The following is a 19,307-nucleotide window of genomic DNA, read 5'->3' as shown; positions in this document are numbered from 1 at the left end:
CAAAAGACATTGTTATCATTCCATTTACACATCTTCTTTATCATCAGTGTTTTTAAATGTTCTATTAAAAAAAAAACTTTCCCATGCCAAGATCATTCATGTTTCATCTTATGCTACTTTCTAAAACCTTATTGTTTCACTCTTCACATGTAGCTCTACAATCTATGTGAAATTTTGAGTATGATGTGAGGTAAAGACCAAGACCACCTTTTTATGCACCATTATCCTGTTGTGTTAGTCGCTCCTTAATGTCTGTTTCCTAATTGCCACTGAATATATCTTCTTTCCCCCACTGCTCTGCAGTACACTCTTAATCATAAATCAAGTTTATATGTATTTGTGGAACTTTATCTGGACCTCAAACTATTCAATTGGCCTGTTTTTCTTTCCTTGCTATAGTACACAGGCTTAATTTCTATAGCTGCGTTGTCTCAATAGCTGGTAGTATAAGTCATCCAACTTTGCCTTTCTTTCTCCAGGTTGCCTTATATATTCTTGGCCCTCTGCACATATAAATTTTAGAATCGGCTTGTCAATATCACAAAACCATGCTGTGATTTTAATGTAAGTTGCCCTAAATTTATAAATCAATTTGAGAAGAATTGACATCTTTACAACACTGAATCTACCAGTCCATGAATATGATTCAGTAAATGTAATTACATACCAACTCTGCTATTCACTGTTCTGGGCTAAGATGTGATTCTTACCTTTGAAGGACTTACAAATAGGTAAACAAATACTTGCACACAAAATATTTAACGTGATCATTTCATCGCTGATAATAAGAGCTAATATTTATTGTATCTGTTATCTGCCAACAATGGTTTTAAGGACTTTCATGCATTATTTATGCTTCACATTGACATGTTGAGGTAAATACTGTTATTAGGCCCATTGTATCAGTCAGTTCAGTAGCTCAGTTATGTCTGACTCTTTGCGACCTCATGTACGGCAGCATGCCAGGCTTCCCTGTCCATCACCAACTCCTGGAGCCTGCTCAAACTCATGTCCATTGAGTCAGTGATCCATCCAACCATCTCATCCTCTATCATCCCCTTCTCCTCTGGCCTTCAATCTTCCCAAGCATTAGGGTCTTTTCCAATGAGTCAGTTCTTAGCATCAGGTGGCCAAAGTATTGAAGCTTCAGCATCAGTCCTTCCAATGAATATTCAGGGTTGATTTCCTTTAGGATTGACTGGTTTGATCAATTTGCAGTCAAAGGACTCTCAAGAGTCTTCTGCAACACTGCAGTTCAAAAGCATCAATTCTTTAGCACTCAGCTTTCTTTATAGTCCAGCTCTTACATCCATATGTGACAACTGGAAAAACAATACCTTTGACTATGTGGATCTTCGTCAGCAAAGTAATGTCTCTGCTTTTTAATATGCTGTCTAGGTTGGTCATAGCTTTTCTTCCAAGGAACAAGCGTCTTTTAATTTCATGGCTTCAGTCACCATCTGCAGTGATTTTGGAGCCCAAAGAAATGAAGTCTATCACTGTTTCCACTGTTTCCCCATCTATTTGCCATGAAGTGATGGGACCAGATGCCATGATCTTAGCTTTCTTAGCTTAATCCGTTCCCAATTTGAATCCAGTCCGTTGTTCCATGTCTGGAATTTTAACAAGATCCAAGGGAAAAGAGCACCCAGGTCTTGATGGGGCAGTCAAAGGAAACATTACAGAAAAGATGAAAATTTAGCTGATTTCTAAAAAAGTTTGCCAGGAATGGAGGAGGTGGAACATTCCAGGTGTATGAATAGCCAAATGGAAAAAAATAATACTGTAGGATGAAATGATGGCGTTTCAGCAAACTGCCAGTGAGAGAGTCCCAGGACTGAAATGTGGTGTAGCAGGGAATGGAAATATGGTTGGTGGAGCTTCCCGGAGAGACAGTCTGGGGGCCCATCAGTCTATGGAGTTTGAGCTGCAGCCTGAAGTCACTGACTGTGCAGCAGAGACTTCATGTCTAGCTTAGGCTGGGTTCCTCAGAAGCAGGTATTATTCATTTCTTAGGGTTCCCGTGTATAGTACCATAAACCGGTGGCTTGAAACAACAGAAATGTATTTGCTCACAGTTCTCAAGGCGAAAAGTCTGAACTCAAGATGTTGTCAGGGTTGTTTCCTTTTGGAGGCTCCAAGGAGTTGCTTCATGCCTCTCCTAGCCTCTGGTAGCCGTCCTTGCCATTCATTGGCTTGCAGGTGCCTCACTCCCATCTCTGCTTCTGTCATCACTTGTCATTCTTCCCTGTGTGTCTCTGCGTCTCTTTGTCTAAGGACATTGGCCATAGGCGGGCTTAGGGTCACCTTAATCCAATATTATGATCTCATCTTAACTAATTACATCTGCAAAGACCCTATTTCCAAAAAAGTTCACATTTCCAGGAACGTGGGGTTAGGATTTTAACATACGTTTTAGAAGGACACAATTTAACCCAGAACAAACCCTCAGGGGATGATTGGGGTGCAAGTGACTCTTAAAGGAAGTACTCCCAGGGGAAGCCAATAAGGGGTTAGGGACTTGGGACAGGGGAGGAAGAAACCTCACCTGGCTGTGACCCCAGGTGAGCTCTGATCCTGCAGGGCCATTTAGAGATGTCAGGTCCTCAGAATCATCACCTGATGCAAAGGAGCTGGGCCTTTCATGCTAGGCCGAGAGACTCCAGTGACCTGAGGCTGGTCCTTCAGGAATGAGCCACAGGTGCCAGCCTGTGGAAGCAAAGGCTCGTCAGTACCAGGGCCACGTACCAGGGCCTTTGTACCCTGGCACAAAGGAACTTGAGGTGATCTGGGCACAGCCCCTTTACTGTCTGCCTCTTACTCTCTGTTTCCGTTCCACCAGAAGTGTGTAGATTGGCTTTGAAGGCCCCCCACCCCAACCTAGATAACCTCAGACTGCTGTGGGGCTATCTGTCTATCCCTCAGAGATCTCAGTTCTTTCTCTTGACACCAAGTCTGGGTGCCACTGCTTAGTACCCCCACATTTTTTGCCCTTCTCTACTTCATTATTTTTTTTTTTTCCTCAACCTTTGTTCCTTACTTTCTATCCGACCTTTTATAGACATTAGTAGCCAATCTTTGTGGTTATTCAGAAACCTAGGTTCCTTCCATCTTGTGACTCCAATCCTTCTCCTGGGGCATCAGGGTCCTCTGCTGGAGTCCCCTGCATGCAGCAGGCAGAGATGGGAGAGGAAGGATGGAGAATCATGTAGAAAATTTGGAGGGGCCAGGCAGGAAGTGGCATTCATCCTGTCTGTCCAAGTTTTCCACCAGCAGGGCTGGGACACAAGCAGACCAAACTGCAAGGGAGGCTGGGAATATGTTCCAGCTGAGTGCCCACAAGAAATGGATGTGTTTTGCCACATCCTCAGTTTTCATTCCAATCCCAAAGAAAGGCAATGCCAAAGAATGTTCAAACTACAGGACAATTGCACTCATCTCACATGCTAGTAAAGTAATGCTCTAAATTCTCCAAGCCAGGCTTCAACAATACATGAACTGTGACTTCCAGATGTTCAAACTGGATTTAGAAAGGGCAGAGGAACCAAAGATCAAATTGCCAACATCTGTTGGATCATTGAAAAAGCAAGAGAGGTCCAGAAAAACATCTATTTCTGCTTTATTTACTATGCCAAGCCTTTGACCATGTGGATTACTACAAACTGGAAAATTCTTAAAGAGATGGGAATACCAGACCACCTGACCTGCCTTTTGAGAAATCTGTATGCAGATCAGGAAGCAACAGTTAGAACTGGACATGGAACAACAGACTGGTCCAAAAAAGGAAAGGAGTACGTCAAGGCTGTATATTGTCACCCTGCTTATTTAACTTATATGCAGAGTACATCATGAGAAATTCTGGGCTGGATGAAGCACAAGCTGGAATCAAGATTGCCAGGAGAAATATCAATAACCTCAGATATGCAGATGATACCACACTTATGGCAGAAAGCAAAAAAGAACTAAAGAGCCTCTTGATGAAAGTGAAAGAGGAGAGTTAAAAAGTTGGCTTAAAATTCAACATTCAGAAAGCTAAGATCATGGCATCTGATCCCATCACTTCATGGCAAATAGATGGGGAAACAGTGACAGACTTCATTTCTTTGGGCTCCAAAATCACTGCAAATGGTGACTGAAGCCATGAAATTAAAAGATGCTTGCTCCTTGGAAGAAAAGCTATGACCAACCTAGACAGCATATTAAAAAAACAGAGACATTACTTTGTTGACAAAGGTCCACATAGTCAAAGCTATGTTTTTTCCAGTAGTCATGTATGGATGTGAGAGTTGGACTATAAAGAAAGCTGAGTGCCAAAGAATTGATGCTTTTGAACTGTGGTGTTGGAGAAAACTCTTGAGAGAAACTTGGACTGCAAGGAGATCCAACCAGTCCATCCTAAAGGAAATCAGTCCTGAATATTTGTTGGAAGGACTGATGCTGAAGCTGAAACTCCAATACTTTGGGCACCTGATGCAAAGAACTGACTCATTGGAAAAGACCCTGATGCTGGGAAAGATTGAAGGTGGGAGGAGAAGGGGACGACAGAAGATGAGATAGTTGGATGGCATCACTGACTCGATGGACATGAGTTTGAGTAAACTCCGGGAGTTGGTGATGGACAGGGAGGCCTGGTGTGCTGCAGTCCATGGAGTTGCAAAGAGTCAGACATGACTGAGTGACTAAACTGAACTGATAGGAGTTTATGCTGCAAGCACCTGAGTCTCTCTTGGGCCAATCTATGGAAGTATATAACATGAGATAACTGTCAAGACGAGTTGCTGACCATGTACTATTTTTATCAAATTGTAGTTACTAAGAGCGTTCATCTCAGGCTTGGTTGATTCACCAATTCCCAAGTGAGATCACAGTTCAGGTGTTTTATCAGGTTCTGAAATGTGAGAGGGGGCTGGGTGGCGAGGGTGAAAGTTCATCACTCTCCCAAATGAGCCTTTCCCACCATCACCTGCCCCTGTGGCCCACAGGTCTGGGATGCTGATGAGGGCTCACATTTATCCACTTGACAAATGGAAGACAGCTGATTATTATGCTGATCATCTGCTTTCTTCTTATCTTGCAGTGACGCTTTCAGCTGCCCCTCCCTCCTATTTCAGAGGATTCACCTTAATCGCCCTCAAAGAGAACAGAGAGGGTGATAAGGAGGAAGACCATGCCGGGACCTTCCAGGTAAGAACGATTCTGGGCTTACCCAGGGTCCTCCGTTGCTCTAGTGGGTAGATGCCAGCTGCAAGGTGAGTGTACTGCGGAGGCTGATGGAAAGGAGCGGGACAGGTATCTGAGTGGGCTTCTTGTGCAGTTCCCTTGACCATTGGCCAGGTGGGCCAGGGCCATGGAAAGACCCAGAACGGCGTGCGCAGCAGATGCCTCAAGTCTCCCTTAAGGCCATGGGGCTTGGCCTCCAGGCAGGGCTCTTCTGGGACTCATGGTGTCTTGGGCGGCAGACAGTCCAGTATGCTGAGAACTTCCAGAACCCTGGCGAGGATCCGGCTGTTTTTCCTGTGCAGCCGCTTCTTGATTGACTGGCAATTCTCAAGTGTAAACGGAACAAGAGCTTAGGATGACCAGACTGGAGGGAGTTCAAAGCACAGGAGAAGGACTATTAATGGAATGAAGAGATTGATTTATGAGGGAAGATTAAAAGAATTAAACATGCTTTGCTTGGCTAAATGAACAGGGCTGAGTTGAAGAGGTGGTAATGGTCTTTAAATGTCAGTCCTCACAGAGCAGCCTCCTCCAGAGGAGGCCTCATTTGACTTTGTACAAAAGGGCGCAGCAAGACGAAAGTGGGTCAGGAGAAGAAAGGGAATCTCAAAGGCAAGGGCCCTGACAGTGAGTCATATTTCACCGTGCAACATTCTTCCAAGGGAAGTGGCGGGAACATCACCCCCTTTGCAGAGGCTTAGAAAGAGGCCAACGAGTTGTCAGAACACGACCCAGAAGGACTGGGGCCATCCTAGGAGGAGGCCTGGCCAAATCTGCTGTAACCATTTCTCATCTCAAATTTCCATTGTTCTGGAATCCATTTTTATCTGGCATTTGCAAACTCAGAGGGGGAAAAAAAAACAGCAACAACCGAGGAAGAATACTTATACCCATAGCTGGCTGCTGGGGATTCTGGTACAATTTGTGGGTTCCATGGAGCACCCAAAATATCTTCCTTGTCCAAAGATATCTTTAACCCCTTGTGAGCAGGTTGTAATTTTGAATCCTGTGATTTTAAAAAGAAACAATATCCAGTGTTTAGGAATCTGGGCTTGTGGCTGAGTGGGACCATTAGTTCCATGCTCACTGTAATGTCCTTCTGTGGATCTAGATGGCAGGAACTGTCTTGGCATGTATCTGAAGGAATTACTCAGATACAGTCTGTGTTTATTGGGTGCTTACCATATGCCAGGCACTTGGTTAAGTGCTTTACCTTATCTCAGTTTATCTTAGTTTACCTTATCTTAGTTTAATTCTCACAGCAACCAAGTAGATCCAAACTATTACACCTATTTCACAGATCAGGAAATTGAAGTTTGAGAAATTAAATCCCTTGCCTAAATGGCTAGTAAGTAGTAAGGTCAGGCTTCTCTATCACATGTCTGATTCCAGTGACTAAATGTCTTCCTTATAGTCCTGGACATGCTCCTGGCATAGGTATGTTTGGACAGTGCATCAGCAAGGTTGTCATTATAGAGAAAGGAAGATACATGCATGCATTCGGCCCATAAGAACACTAAGATGTATCCCCCTTGTTCTTGGAGGTGTGAATGATTTATCAGATTGGGGCAGCTGAGAGATCTAGGTACCTGAGGGTCAGGAAGGATCAAGTTCTAAGAAGGGAAAAGGAGGGGAGGAGTGGGAGATGGGAAATGTGATCTTAATATTTACTCAAACAAAAGTTATCTGCTTTAAAATGATGCTTAGAAATACATTCCCGAAAAGAGTTGAAAGCAGGGACTTGAACAGATGTGTGTACATTCATGTTCATAGCAGCAATATTAATGACAGGCAAAAGGCAGAAACAATCTAAATATTGGTGGATGAATGGATAAACAAAATGTGTATACATACAGTGAAATATTATTCACCTTTAAAAAAGGACATTCTGACATATGCTATAACATGGATGACCCTTGACATTATGCTAAATGAAATAAGTAGGCACAAAATGACAGATACTGTCTGATGTCACGTATATGAGCTTCATCATCAAGTTTATAGAAACAGAAAGTAGAATGGTGGTTGCCAGGAGATGAGACAGAAAGGGAAATAGGGAATTATTGATGAACATGTGTGGAGTTTCAATTAGGGAAGACGAAAAACGTTCTGGAGATAGATGGTGTTGATGCTAGTATAACATATGAATGTACTTAATGCCGTGAACTGTATACTTAAAAATGGTCAAAATGGTAAATTTTGTGTACATTCTGATACACATACACACACTAAATAATGCCTGAGTTAGGCCAGTGGGGACATGGTTTCTTTCTTTGATGCTGTTTTAATTCAGCAAATTGATAGTCTTCTCCAACTCACTGTTGTTTCTGCTTGGCTTAATCTTGGTCCTGGAAACCAGTTGGTGAATACAGGGCCCTGCTCACATTGGGCAGTAAGTAAATGTCTGTTGAATGAATAAATGAACAAATTATTCTTTCTGCTAGTGCCCATAACTCATTCCAGTTGGGGATTGTTTCAGAACTCTCTCTCTATGTGTTTATCTTTCCTTCTCCTCTTAGAGCTTCTTATATCCTCTCTTTATATCACAGTGGTTCTCAGAGTGTGGTCTTTGGACCAGCAGCATCAGCATCATCTGGGAACTTGTTAGAAATAAAAAAAAAAATCTCAAGCCCCACTCAGACTTTCTGAATTAGAAGCTCTGAGCGTGGGGCCGCCACAGCTTGTGTTTCAGCAAGCCTTCAGTGTGAATCCAGTACAAACTCGAGTTTGAGAACTAGTGTTGAAATGAGACAAGGATCCAACCTGTCCAGCAAGAACTCCATCATCACATCAACAAATCTGTTGTTTGAGCCCTAACAAGATCAAAGTTGGAAATATATAGGGAAAATGTCTCACATAGAATAATAATGCTTGCGTGCCAGATACTGTTCTAAGTGGTTTACATGTTTCAACTAATTTAATCCTCAGAGTAACACCACAAGATAAGCATTATTATTCTTTTTTTCACAGATGAGGAAATTGTGGCAACAGAGGGATTCCAGTAACTTTCTTAAGACCATTCAGCTCTAAGCAATAAAGCTGAATTCAAACCTTGGTAAATGAGTCATAACAACTGGGCAGTAGGCTCTATGTCAAGAGCTTTACATTCCTTATCCTACTTAGCTCTCATAGCAACCCTGTAAAGTCAGGATTGTTGTACTCATTTTCTAGATGATGAAACCAAGTCTCCAAGGGACTAAGTAAATTGACCAAAGTAATCTAACATCTTAAGGGGGTGGGAAAGGGATCCTGTTTCAGAGGTTTTCTCACACTCATCTCCCCACCCCTGCCCTGCCCTTGTGCATCAAATGCACGTTCACTTGGGTGCCCAGTATCTTGGAGGTTGGAGAGGAAGAAATCATAGCTCATGTCCCATTTTGCCTCTCCTGCTTCAGATATTGTGGTCTCTGTACTTGCCCCCTTCCACACTAGCATGAAAGTATTTTCTCTCTGTATCCAAGCTGTCATCTTTAAAGTCATTCATTTATTTATCAGCATTTATTGAGTGTCTCCTATGTGCCAGGCACTAAGGTAGGCACTGGGGATACAGCAGTGAGAAAAACAGACATCATCCTGCCCTAATGGAGCTTATAGCATCCTCCTTGTCACTGTGCTTTATATCAACAGGTGTGACAGGAAGTCAGCAAGTCATCAGTGGGAACATGAGTAGATGATCAGAAACTACAAATGCTGATATAATTTAATATATATATGTGTGTGTGTATATATATATATACACACACATAGCAATTAACAAATGTTTAGAAGTACTTCTTCGTTAACACCCTCACTCCAAATATGACAGCTTTAAGGACTTAATATCAATGATGAAATCCTAATATCCTTTAAATCTGGTAGAAACTACGTCCTTAGTTCTAAAAGTGACTCTAAGAGGTGGTGATTTTGCTTCTCAGTGAGAGCCCTGACTCAGCGCACAGATTCACTAGGTACAAAAGAAACTTTAAAGCAAACGTTAATGCCTCTTTAGACTTAGCAGGGAGAGAATGGGGCTGTTGGGAGAGGAAGGCTAAGGGTTACAGCGCCCCCACCTCCACCCTGGAGGCCGAGGAGAAGGGGGCGGGGCTGCTCCTCTGCTTCCAGCGCGGCGGCTGGTCCAGCGTGGCAGTTTTGGCATCGCTGAAGGTATCTGTCCCTGGCTGCCAGAAGGGAGAGACATGGGAGCCTTTTTGATATGCTAGCTGGGTGTACTCACGGTTAATTGAAAGTGACAAGGAATGCGGCGGCTGGACAGAAGTCATACCCCGATCCTTTAAAATCGTATTGCTCAAAGCAAGTTGCTTCCTGGAATGTTCATGGCCCAGCCAACTGCCCAGCACTTTCTCCCTCCTTCAGGGCTCTCTGCTCAGACAATCCTTTCCCGGGGTGGGGGTGGGGGCACGCGAGGGGAGGGTGCCCCATCACTCTCTTTGAAACTTCACTCCCCCTTCTATCCCTGGCTGAATCCCCTATCCCTCTCCCCTACTTACTTATTTTCCACTGCCTTTCTTGCCACCTGATGTACCATCTATTTTACTTGATGATTTGAGTATCACCTGCCCCCTTCCACTAAGCTGTAAGCCCCACTAGGCAGGGATTTTTGCCTGTCTTGTTTGCTACTGTACCCCCAGCACCTCATCCTGAGCCCCTCACAGAGTGGGCACTTCAGTTAAACAGAATTTTAAGTGCCATATTTATACTAAAATTCAAGCTGCTAATTTGTAATGCCATTGCTTTAGTTTAAAGTCCTGTATGCATCAACTAGTTTATGGAATAGTCTGCCAGTCAAAGAAAAAAGCCTCATTTTAAAAAGGAATGTTTGCCTAAAATCCTTTATCAACACCATACAAACAAGTATCTTCTGATAACTACTTATGTCATATTCTTAATCATCTGTTTATAAAATGTTTTCATCATCTCTTTACTAACAATAAATATTTATTAGTGCTTGATGAGTTCTGAGCCACGTAAGAAGCTCAATGAGTATCCAACACACTTTTCTGAAAATAAAATGCTATTGCAAGCCTATTTTTAGGAATTCTCTCTTATAGGAAAATGTCTTCTTGTTACACTCACCTAAGCTTAATTGCGACCCTTATAAGATCAGAATTTTTCAATCACTATTCACTGCTATAAATAATGGAAAAAATTATTTTCTTAAATAAAACTTTTTTTCCTTATTTGATATTGGTTTACTAGAAGAGATTCTCAGAAGTGCAAAAGATATGGACATTTTTATGTTTTTGATGTATATTTCAAAGGTGATTTCTGCCTCTCGGCCTCACCCAAATTTTCGCTCAACATTCTCTTCAACAACCTGAATTTGAACGTTGCATAGTCACTGATGTGAAGAGAAACATATATTCCCACATCAGGACTGAGCATGACAGTATTTGGGCAGGTCAAACTGAGAGAGTAAATCTAGCAAGATGAAAAGCTAATGGAGGAACACAGCAAGTTACGTACTTAGATCCAGATAACCTACTGTAGCTGTATGAGAAGAGTGATTTGGAGTTATGGTAACACATTAAACAAACAACAAATGTATCTTAGGGTTTTTAGTTGCCCATAAGTTCAGAATGAGTCATTCATGAGATAGGATCTCTGGCTATTATCACAGGAGCATGAACAGGGGAGTCAGATTTTCTTACGGGATTCTTAAGCTGTCCTCAGAGAGCCCACAATATTCTTTCTTTTCCTGTAGAGTATACCTTTCTGGTGAATGAATATTGCCATATAAAATATGCAATGCTTTCCTTCATTTGTTTATTCAAATATTTCCATAGCATGCATAGCACTCTACTTTTCCTTCACAGTAGTTATTACTGCTTATGTATTTGTAAGATTATATTTTTAATATTGCTCTGTCCCACCAAATTGGAGGGATGACCATATCTGTTTTGTTCACTAATGTATTTCTTTCACTAGCACTGTGCCTGGCACATGGTGGACATTCAGTAAATATTAGGTGAGAGGAACTAATAAAAGCACTGATTACCAGCTATGTAAACAGCAATTTACTAGGCTCTGAGCATATTGAGATGAATAATTAAGGCCTAGTGCATAGTGTTAATTAGGAGGTCAGCATCTCCAGTAGAACTTCTCAACCTTGGTAGGCTAGGTACACTGTTAGAGCACAAACAGTGAGAGCCTAGATATTTATTTCCTTGGATATAGGGGTGATCTCATCTGTCTACTCTAGGGAAATGCTATCATTTCTTTCCTGTAACATAAAGAGACTTGTACAGAAAGAACTATATTGCACATACTATTATAATTGCTGCATGTGTGCAAATAAGAAAGCAATCATTTGTAGGAAGCAAGGAGGGAGTGCTAATCTGGGAGAAGAGAAAGGATATTTATAGAGATGGAAACTTTTTTTAATTGAAATACAGTTGATTTATTATGTGTAAGTTTCAGGTGCACAGCAGCGTGATTCAGGTATATATATTCTTTTTCAGATTCTTCTCCATTGTAGGTTATTACAAGATATCAAATATAGTTCCCTGTACTATAGCTATATTTTATATATAGTAGTGTGTTATCTATTAATCCCAAACTCCTAATTTATCCCTCCCCCTCTTTTCCTTTGGTAACCATAAGGTTTTTTCTATGTCTATTAGTTTGTTTCTGTTTTGTAAATAAGTTCATTTGCATCATTTATTTTGATTCCACATGTAAGTGACATCATATGCTATTTGTCTTTGGCTGAGTTACCTAACTTAGGATGGTAATCTCTAGGTCCATCCATGTTGCTGCAAATGCCATTATTTCATTCCTTTTTATGGCTGAATAATATTCATGTGTCTGTGTGTGCATACCACATCTTCTTTCTTTATTCATTCATCTGTTGATGGACACGTAGGTTGCTCCCATGTCGTGACTACTATGAATAGTGCTGCTATGAATATTGAGGTGCATTTTTTAAAAATTATAGTTTCCATCTTCTTCAGATATATGCCCAGGAGTAGGATTGCAGGATCATATGTTAACTCTCTCTTTAGTTTTTTAGGGAACCTCCCTACTGTTCTCCATAGTGACTGCACCAATGTACTTTCCCACCGATAGTGTAGAATTGTTCTCTTTTCTCCACATCCTCTCCAGTATTTGTTATTTATAGACATTTTGATCATGGCCATTCTGACTGGTGTGAGATGATACCTCATTGCAGTTTGATTTGTATTTCTCTAATAATTAGTGATGTTGAGCATCTTTTCATGTGCCTCTTGGCCATGTCTGTGTCTTCTGTCTTCTTGAGACAGTAACTTTTGAGTTGTCCCTTTGGGTGGTTGAAATTTGCTGGTGGACAAGGGGTGAATGTAAGGGGTTTGTGTGAAAACCACACTACTTTTTCCTCTCTTTTTTTTTGAAGTTTAGGCCATGTTTCATGTTTATTACTTTCCAACACTAAATTTTGTTTTAGAAAATTCATATGAAGAAACAATAAGTGCTAGACATTTGCTACATTTAAAATACTATACTTAATTTTGGGTTGTAGTGAACAATATTTCATTCCTGCCCTCAACTAGTTTAAAGTAGAAAAGCACCTAACCAAATGTAGAACTCAGTACACACTTAGAACTTATAATTTAGTATAAGGGAATTAGAGACAATATACAACATAAATACTTATGTGTTAGGTAAAAAGTGTAATGGGGAAAACTATTGGAATGGATAGATGCCATTTAAAATGGTGGCTCGGGTGAGATACTAAGAAGTCGTACATTTGGGTAAAGACCTAATTGTTGACAGAGCACTCTTTCCTCTGTTTTAAAACTTGTTCTACTTTAGTCTTTTCCTGTAGCTACTTTGACAAGTGTATAGAGCCCAGTGAAGGCATAGTAAATGTTTTATTGAATGAATGAATGAACGAACCAGAGGATGGATGACATGGTATACTGGCCCCTTCCCCTTCAGGAACTCACTGGGTGTAAAATGCCTCTGTGAGCTGTGATCCTTAAAAAAAAAAACATCAAAAGGACATATTTTAAAAACAGTGTCATGACCTCTTCTTCAACATGTGGTTTTTCTTTTTTCAATTCTGTTTAAAATCATTCGTAAGAAAGATGAGAAGCAGTGTGGCATGTGAGTGCCTGGGCCAGATATTGGTGCTCAGGCTGCCATAGCCCTGATCCCTGATACCAGAAAGGACAAAAGGTGATTTCCTTCTAAATGGGCAAGCCCTGACAACCTGACCAGATGCCTGATCAGAACTTGAACATCATTCCTTTCAACAGAGCACACCCTTGTTTTGTGATGGAAAATATAGAAATGATAAATACAGAGCATAAAGAAGCTAAATAAAATAAAATAAGCCATTTATAAAATGAAGATAAAATATTTTATCTTATTTATATGATAAAATAAGTCATTTTATAATCTAGAGATAACCATTATGAGCATTTGGGTATATTTCCTTCCAAATTTTAAGTGTGCACACACACCCATATATGTATCAGCTCTTCTCTTTCTACAGGTGGCCATTTAGAATTTCACAGTATCAGAGGTGGGCACACAGTTTATTAATGACAGTACGAAGCGTCGTTATTTTTAGGCTCATGTTCCTCCTCCAAAAGGACCGCATATCTCATTATTCTTCCAATTCTAGCTTTGCTTTTCAGTGGGTGTCTGCAAAGATCATGGATTTGGGAGTTTGCAGACCCAGGCTCAAATTCTGCCTCTACCAGCTTAGTAAAGAAGTCAACTTAATTTCCCTGAACCTTAGTTCTTCTTAGGGCTTCCCTTGTGGCTCAGATGATGAAGAATATGCCTGCAATGCAGGGAACCCGGATTCGATCCCTGGGTTGAGAAGATCCCCTGGAGAAGGGAATGGCAACCCACTCTAGTATTCTTGCCTGGAGAAGTCCATGAACAGAGGTCCCCGGTGAACTACAGTCCATGGGGTCACAAAGCTTCAGATACGAATGGGTGGCTAGCACTTTCACTTTTTTCACTTAGTTTCTCTGTCTTTAAAATAGGCCTGATAAAGATTGTTTTGAGTATCAGATGAGGTAAATTATGTGTAAAGTGCCCAACACAGTGCCTGGACTTAATCAGTGTCTCTTCCTTCTGAGCCAGCAGCCTAGAGCCCTTTCTATGTTCCTGTGTCTAGTGAATCACAAACTCTGTCCTGCTGTAGATGTGGCAGACGTCTCATCCTAGATATAACTCGCCACCTGTCTGTGCGCCTCTACCAAATAAGGGGAGAGACAGCCTTCTTTAATTCTCTCTGTCTTCACTGTGATATGATTGACTATAGTGTAAAATGGAAGATTTCAGTGGGCACATAATACTCAGTAAAAAAAAGCAAAATTCTGTTCCATGTGGGTGCTAGCAGTTTGGCTGGGCTCAGTTACTGGCTTAGTGACCTCCTCCCACGCAACAGCTTCACTGAAAATGGGGTTCAAATTGTACTTTGACAAATGCTCTACACCTCCGGGAATGAGCAGATGGAGGAAACCACGACTGTCACCTCCGGGTACTAACAGGTCTGGTGCTTCATTTACTTCCATTCTCTCCCTCCAGGCTGTAAGCTCCATAAGAACAGGGACTGTCTGTCTGTTTCACAGCTGCATCATCAGTGTTGGGTGCAGCGTCTGCCACACAGCAGGTACTCAGTAAATATTTGTCACAAAAATAAGTAACTGTATTAATTTCCTGTCAGTCTCAGAGCCATCCCCTGAGGTAGGCACTATTATCATCCCATGTTACAGGCAAGGTAGCACTGAGTGAATTAGAAATGTGACAAAAGGCACGGAGCCAGGAGATGGCTATAAGCAAGGATCAAAACACCTGTGGTTACTGCCATTTTCTCTGTTCAGCATCTCTGTAGCTCCAGGGCAGAAGTGGATGAGAGACAGACAGACATTGACTACTTGGTTCCCTAAAATCCCTTCTGGGTCATTCCAGGGATCACACCAGGTTTATTGTCTCACAGATCCTCACCCTCCAGGTTTCAGCACTTCACATGCCATTGCCTCTGTTTCCTGATACTCATGTCTTACTTTCATCCCATCTAGATTCTGTGCCCCCTACCCCATCTCAGCTCTCAGATGCTTGGTATGTCTCCCTTTTTTTTTAAAAAAAAAAAAGTGTAATCTTTTTAGTTGTGTTAGTTTCTACTGTACAACGACATGAATCAGCCATATGTATGCATACCCTCCCTCTTGAAGCTCCCATCACCCTCCAGTTCCGCCCGTCTAGGTCATCACAGCGCTGAGCTGAGCTTGCTGTGCTGCACAGCAGGTCCCCACCAGCTAGCTGCTTTACACACAGTGATGTATACATGTCAACACTGCTCCCTCAGTTCGCCCCGCCCTCTCCTTTCCCCGCTGTGTGTGCATCTCTGTTGTCTATGTCTGCACCTCTATTCCTGCCCTGCAAGTATTCTCCAGGCAATCTTCCCTACCCAGGGATCAAACCTGGGTCTCCCACATTGCAGGCAGACGCTTTACCACCTGAGCCACAAGGGAAGCCTCTATGTATATACACATTAATATACAATATTTGTTTTTTTTAACTCTAGTTCTTTGCACTCTTTACAGCCCTGATGTGTTAAATCCCTGTTCCCCTGCAAGATTCTGCAAAGAGGCAGGAAGCTGGAAGCTGGGCTGCAGCCATCTCTGTATTCCCACAGCCTCACCAAGGCTTGGCACACTGGCCAGCTGATAAATGTTTTCCAAATTGATGGATGACTGCTGCTAGAATTTCTGGCCCTACCTCTTGTTTGCTGGCATTAGTTGGTCTCATGCTTTCTTGCATGGGAACTAGCATTGTTTCCACATCTATTTTTCTGAAGCTCTGGAAATCATTTGCAAATACATGACAGAATTGTTTAGCAGACAATAGGTAATGTTTATTGCCCCAAAGCACTTTTATCATGTGTGTATTAGGTAGCTTAAAAATGTCAGTAAGTCACTGTGTGGCCTTGCAATCCTTTCATCTTTTGAATGAGAATGATGACCCTTCATTCCAGATCTAACTACTTTATAGAATAGATCTTAATTCTGGTTTTACAAACCTGTAAACCATCTGTTTGCTTTTCAGAATAGTTACATCCAAAGAGCAGATGGATCATAATTTATTTATACAACAGCCTATTGTAGCATGCTTAGGTAAATTTTAAAAATATTATTAATAATTTTTATGAAGAAAACCTTTTCATTTACTTATTTGCAACAAATATTTACTAAGCCTATTATGTTCAAGGCATTTTCTGGGCTGTGAGACTATAGCTGTGAAAAAATAGACAAAAATCCCTCCCCTATGAACATTGTGTTTCTAGATTTCCCATCATTTCCTTGGGATAGAGTCTCAAGTTTCTGTATCAGATAGTTTTTTGGCTCTCAATATGTATTAGAGTATCACTTTTTATCACAGCTGATCATGTGGGAACTTGAAGAGAAGCCTAGCTCAGAGCTTCCTCTTAGAGAGAATATGTTACCTTCGCCAAGTTACTTTGTCTGGCTTTTCCTCTTGGACACAAAACAGTCCCTCCAGTTGACTCCCAGCTGATACCTACTGTCCCCTAGCCCCTCCTTCATTTGAAGGAGGCCACGGTGTTGACAAAGCCCCATCTGTATCCCGCGTGGTCTCTATACCCCAGCTTCCACATCCCCTCCCTGTGCAGTTCTGCGCATGTGCTCACACGTGCACTCAGTCATATCCAGCTCTTTTGTGACTCCATGGATTGTAGCCCGCCAGGCTCCTCTGTCCATGGAATTTTCCAGAATTCTGGAAATACTGGAGTGGGGTGCCATCCCCTCTCCAGGGGATCTTCCCAACCCAGTGTTCAAACCCGCGCCTCTTGCCTCTCATGCGTTAGCAGGCGGATTCTTTACCACTGTGCCACCTGGGAAGCCCTCTTGTGCAATTACCTCATAATCAAGGCCAAGACCTTAGAGTTTTGTCTTGATAAATTGGTTATTCAACATGTTCCATCTCTTCAGCATTTCAGGATCCTTCAAATTTGGCATCTTTTATCCAACGTAGTTCATCACTGTCCTCACAGCCTATGTCTCTGCAGATTAAATGAGTCAGTACTCTCAGGTAAGCCAGCCATGCACACTTCAGGGGCTGTGTATTTCCTCTGCCCTCTGCCCAGGATACTCTTCCCCCAAATAGCCATAACTCCTACCACCTCGCTTCTTTCAGGTTCCTGCTGAAAGGTCATTTTTGTCAGAGTCCAGTTCCAACCATATTTTATTGAAACAATACTCTCTTCGCTCTTAATCCCATGTACCCAGTTTGGTTTTCTTCTTTTGACTGATCACCACAGGACACGGTTGGTATGGGCTTGCTGGTGAGTTAGCTATTTTCCCTCACTGCAACGTCAAATTCACAAGAATTTGTTCAGCACATGTCTGTTCGGCTCTATCACAGTGTCTGGCACATAGAAGGCAATAAATACTGTCAATGTCCTGTGTGTGCTTTTTGTGAGGGGCTGCACCGGGTCTTTGTTGCTGTGTGCAGGCTTTCTCTAGTTGCATAAGTGGGGGCACTCTCTAGCTGCAGAGTGGGGCTTCTCATTGTGGTGGCTTCTCTGGTTGCAGAGCACAGGCTCTGGGGCTCCCAGGCTTCAGTAGCAGCGGCACATGGGCTTGGTTGCCCCGCAGCATGTGGAATCTTCCAGGACCAGGGATCGAACCCGTGTCGTCTGCGTTGGTAGGTGGGTTCTTATCCACTGGACTGTCAGGGAAGCCCAGGTGTGCCTTTTAGAATTCAGCTCTAAAACCAGTTGCTCTTTTTGACAATGAAATGACACTGGCTCCATGAAAGGACAAGTATTCTGGCCCCCACTCAGTTCTTTTCCTTCCTAAAGTCAGCTTCGAACACGTTCTGGACTTCTTCACATGTACTTGTATGAAGATGCATGCTCATGCTCATCTCCTGGCCTTTTTCCTAAGCAACCTGCACTTGTGCAACTGTCTTTCTGGATCCTAAAAGAGGACTTTGTCTGAATCCCAGTTTAATTTGATCATTTTACTAGCAACATAACCACTCCATCTCTCACTGAACCACGTAAGCTTGGGTCACTTAATTTACTGTTAGTTTGGAATAATACTAATTCAAAGACTTATAATGATTAGATAAGGATTTCCAGTTTCTGCTGTGACGTGTGAAGAGCTTAGAAGTCACTGCTCCTGTACTCACATACATACACAAAAAGAACTGAAAACAACTCTAATTAGATCCATCAGTGATTTGAGGTCACAAAGCAAACTGCCCTTCCTCACCCCCAAACTGGAGAGATGAGAAACACGGAGAATTACGGCCTAATAGGAACAGAATCTGCTAGAGACCGTAACTGACCAGAATACTCACATGGTAACTTATGAGTAGCTACACGCTGAACGCTGGCTGTGGGCAAACCTGATCGACTCCGAGGAGCTCAGTGTTAGGGGGCACTACACATTTGTGAGTTTTACCTCCAGGAGTCCCACCAGGTTCTCACAGTGAAGATCAGAAAAATCCTCTCTGGTTTCAGGCAGAGGGAGGGGGGAAGTAACATACCCAGACCATTCGTCTTAACGAAGATCTTTCCTCTGAGCCTTACCTGACCTGAGGGAAGGGCAATCAGTCAACTCCAGCCCCTCTAGCCTTCTTGTCTCACATAAAGGGAATTTAAAAAAGGTCAAGAAATTCTTCTAAAGATCACATCCCAGAGACTGTGGTTGGATTAAAAACCTGAGATTTAATCATAAGATTCTAGACTGCTTCCCCTTCCTAACCCTTTACCATCACACCAACAGGACTTTGGTGTAATAACAGTGGATTATAACCAAGAGAGCTCCAAGGCACAAACTCTGTTTAAGGAATTTCTAGAAAAAAAAACAAAGATAATAGGGGAGACAAAAAATCAAGTCACTGGAGGAGACTGAACCCTCTGACATCCACACCACAGCAAACATTAAGCACACAGCCTAACTCATATGTGGCCAGATAAATATAAATCCTCACCACTAAAGGCCTATTTGCCTCAGTTCTTATTACCCTAAGGATCATGTCTGGCTTTCAACGAAAAAATTACAAGGAATGCTAAAGCCAAGAAAAAAAACAGTCTGAAGAGACAAAAGCAAGCATTAGAGCCA

The 19,307-nt window shown here is 42.1% G+C and overlaps 1 protein-coding gene across 1 annotated transcript in view; it reads left to right on the top strand.

Moving 5' to 3' along the window:
- SPON1 (spondin 1) overlaps positions 1-19,307 on the top strand; it is a 310,259-nt gene that overhangs the window by 16,029 nt on the left and 274,923 nt on the right. The window contains exon 2 of the mRNA XM_052652432.1: positions 5,078-5,184. Coding sequence (XP_052508392.1) covers positions 5,078-5,184 — 107 coding nt within the window. The remainder of the gene's footprint in view (positions 1-5,077; positions 5,185-19,307) is intronic.

Source organism: Budorcas taxicolor, chromosome 15 (assembly GCF_023091745.1).
Source record: "Budorcas taxicolor isolate Tak-1 chromosome 15, Takin1.1, whole genome shotgun sequence".
Classification (NCBI taxonomy): domain Eukaryota; kingdom Metazoa; phylum Chordata; class Mammalia; order Artiodactyla; family Bovidae; genus Budorcas; species Budorcas taxicolor.
The sequence above is the reverse complement of the archived record's forward strand: the minus strand, read 5'-3'. Positions and strand labels throughout refer to the sequence as shown.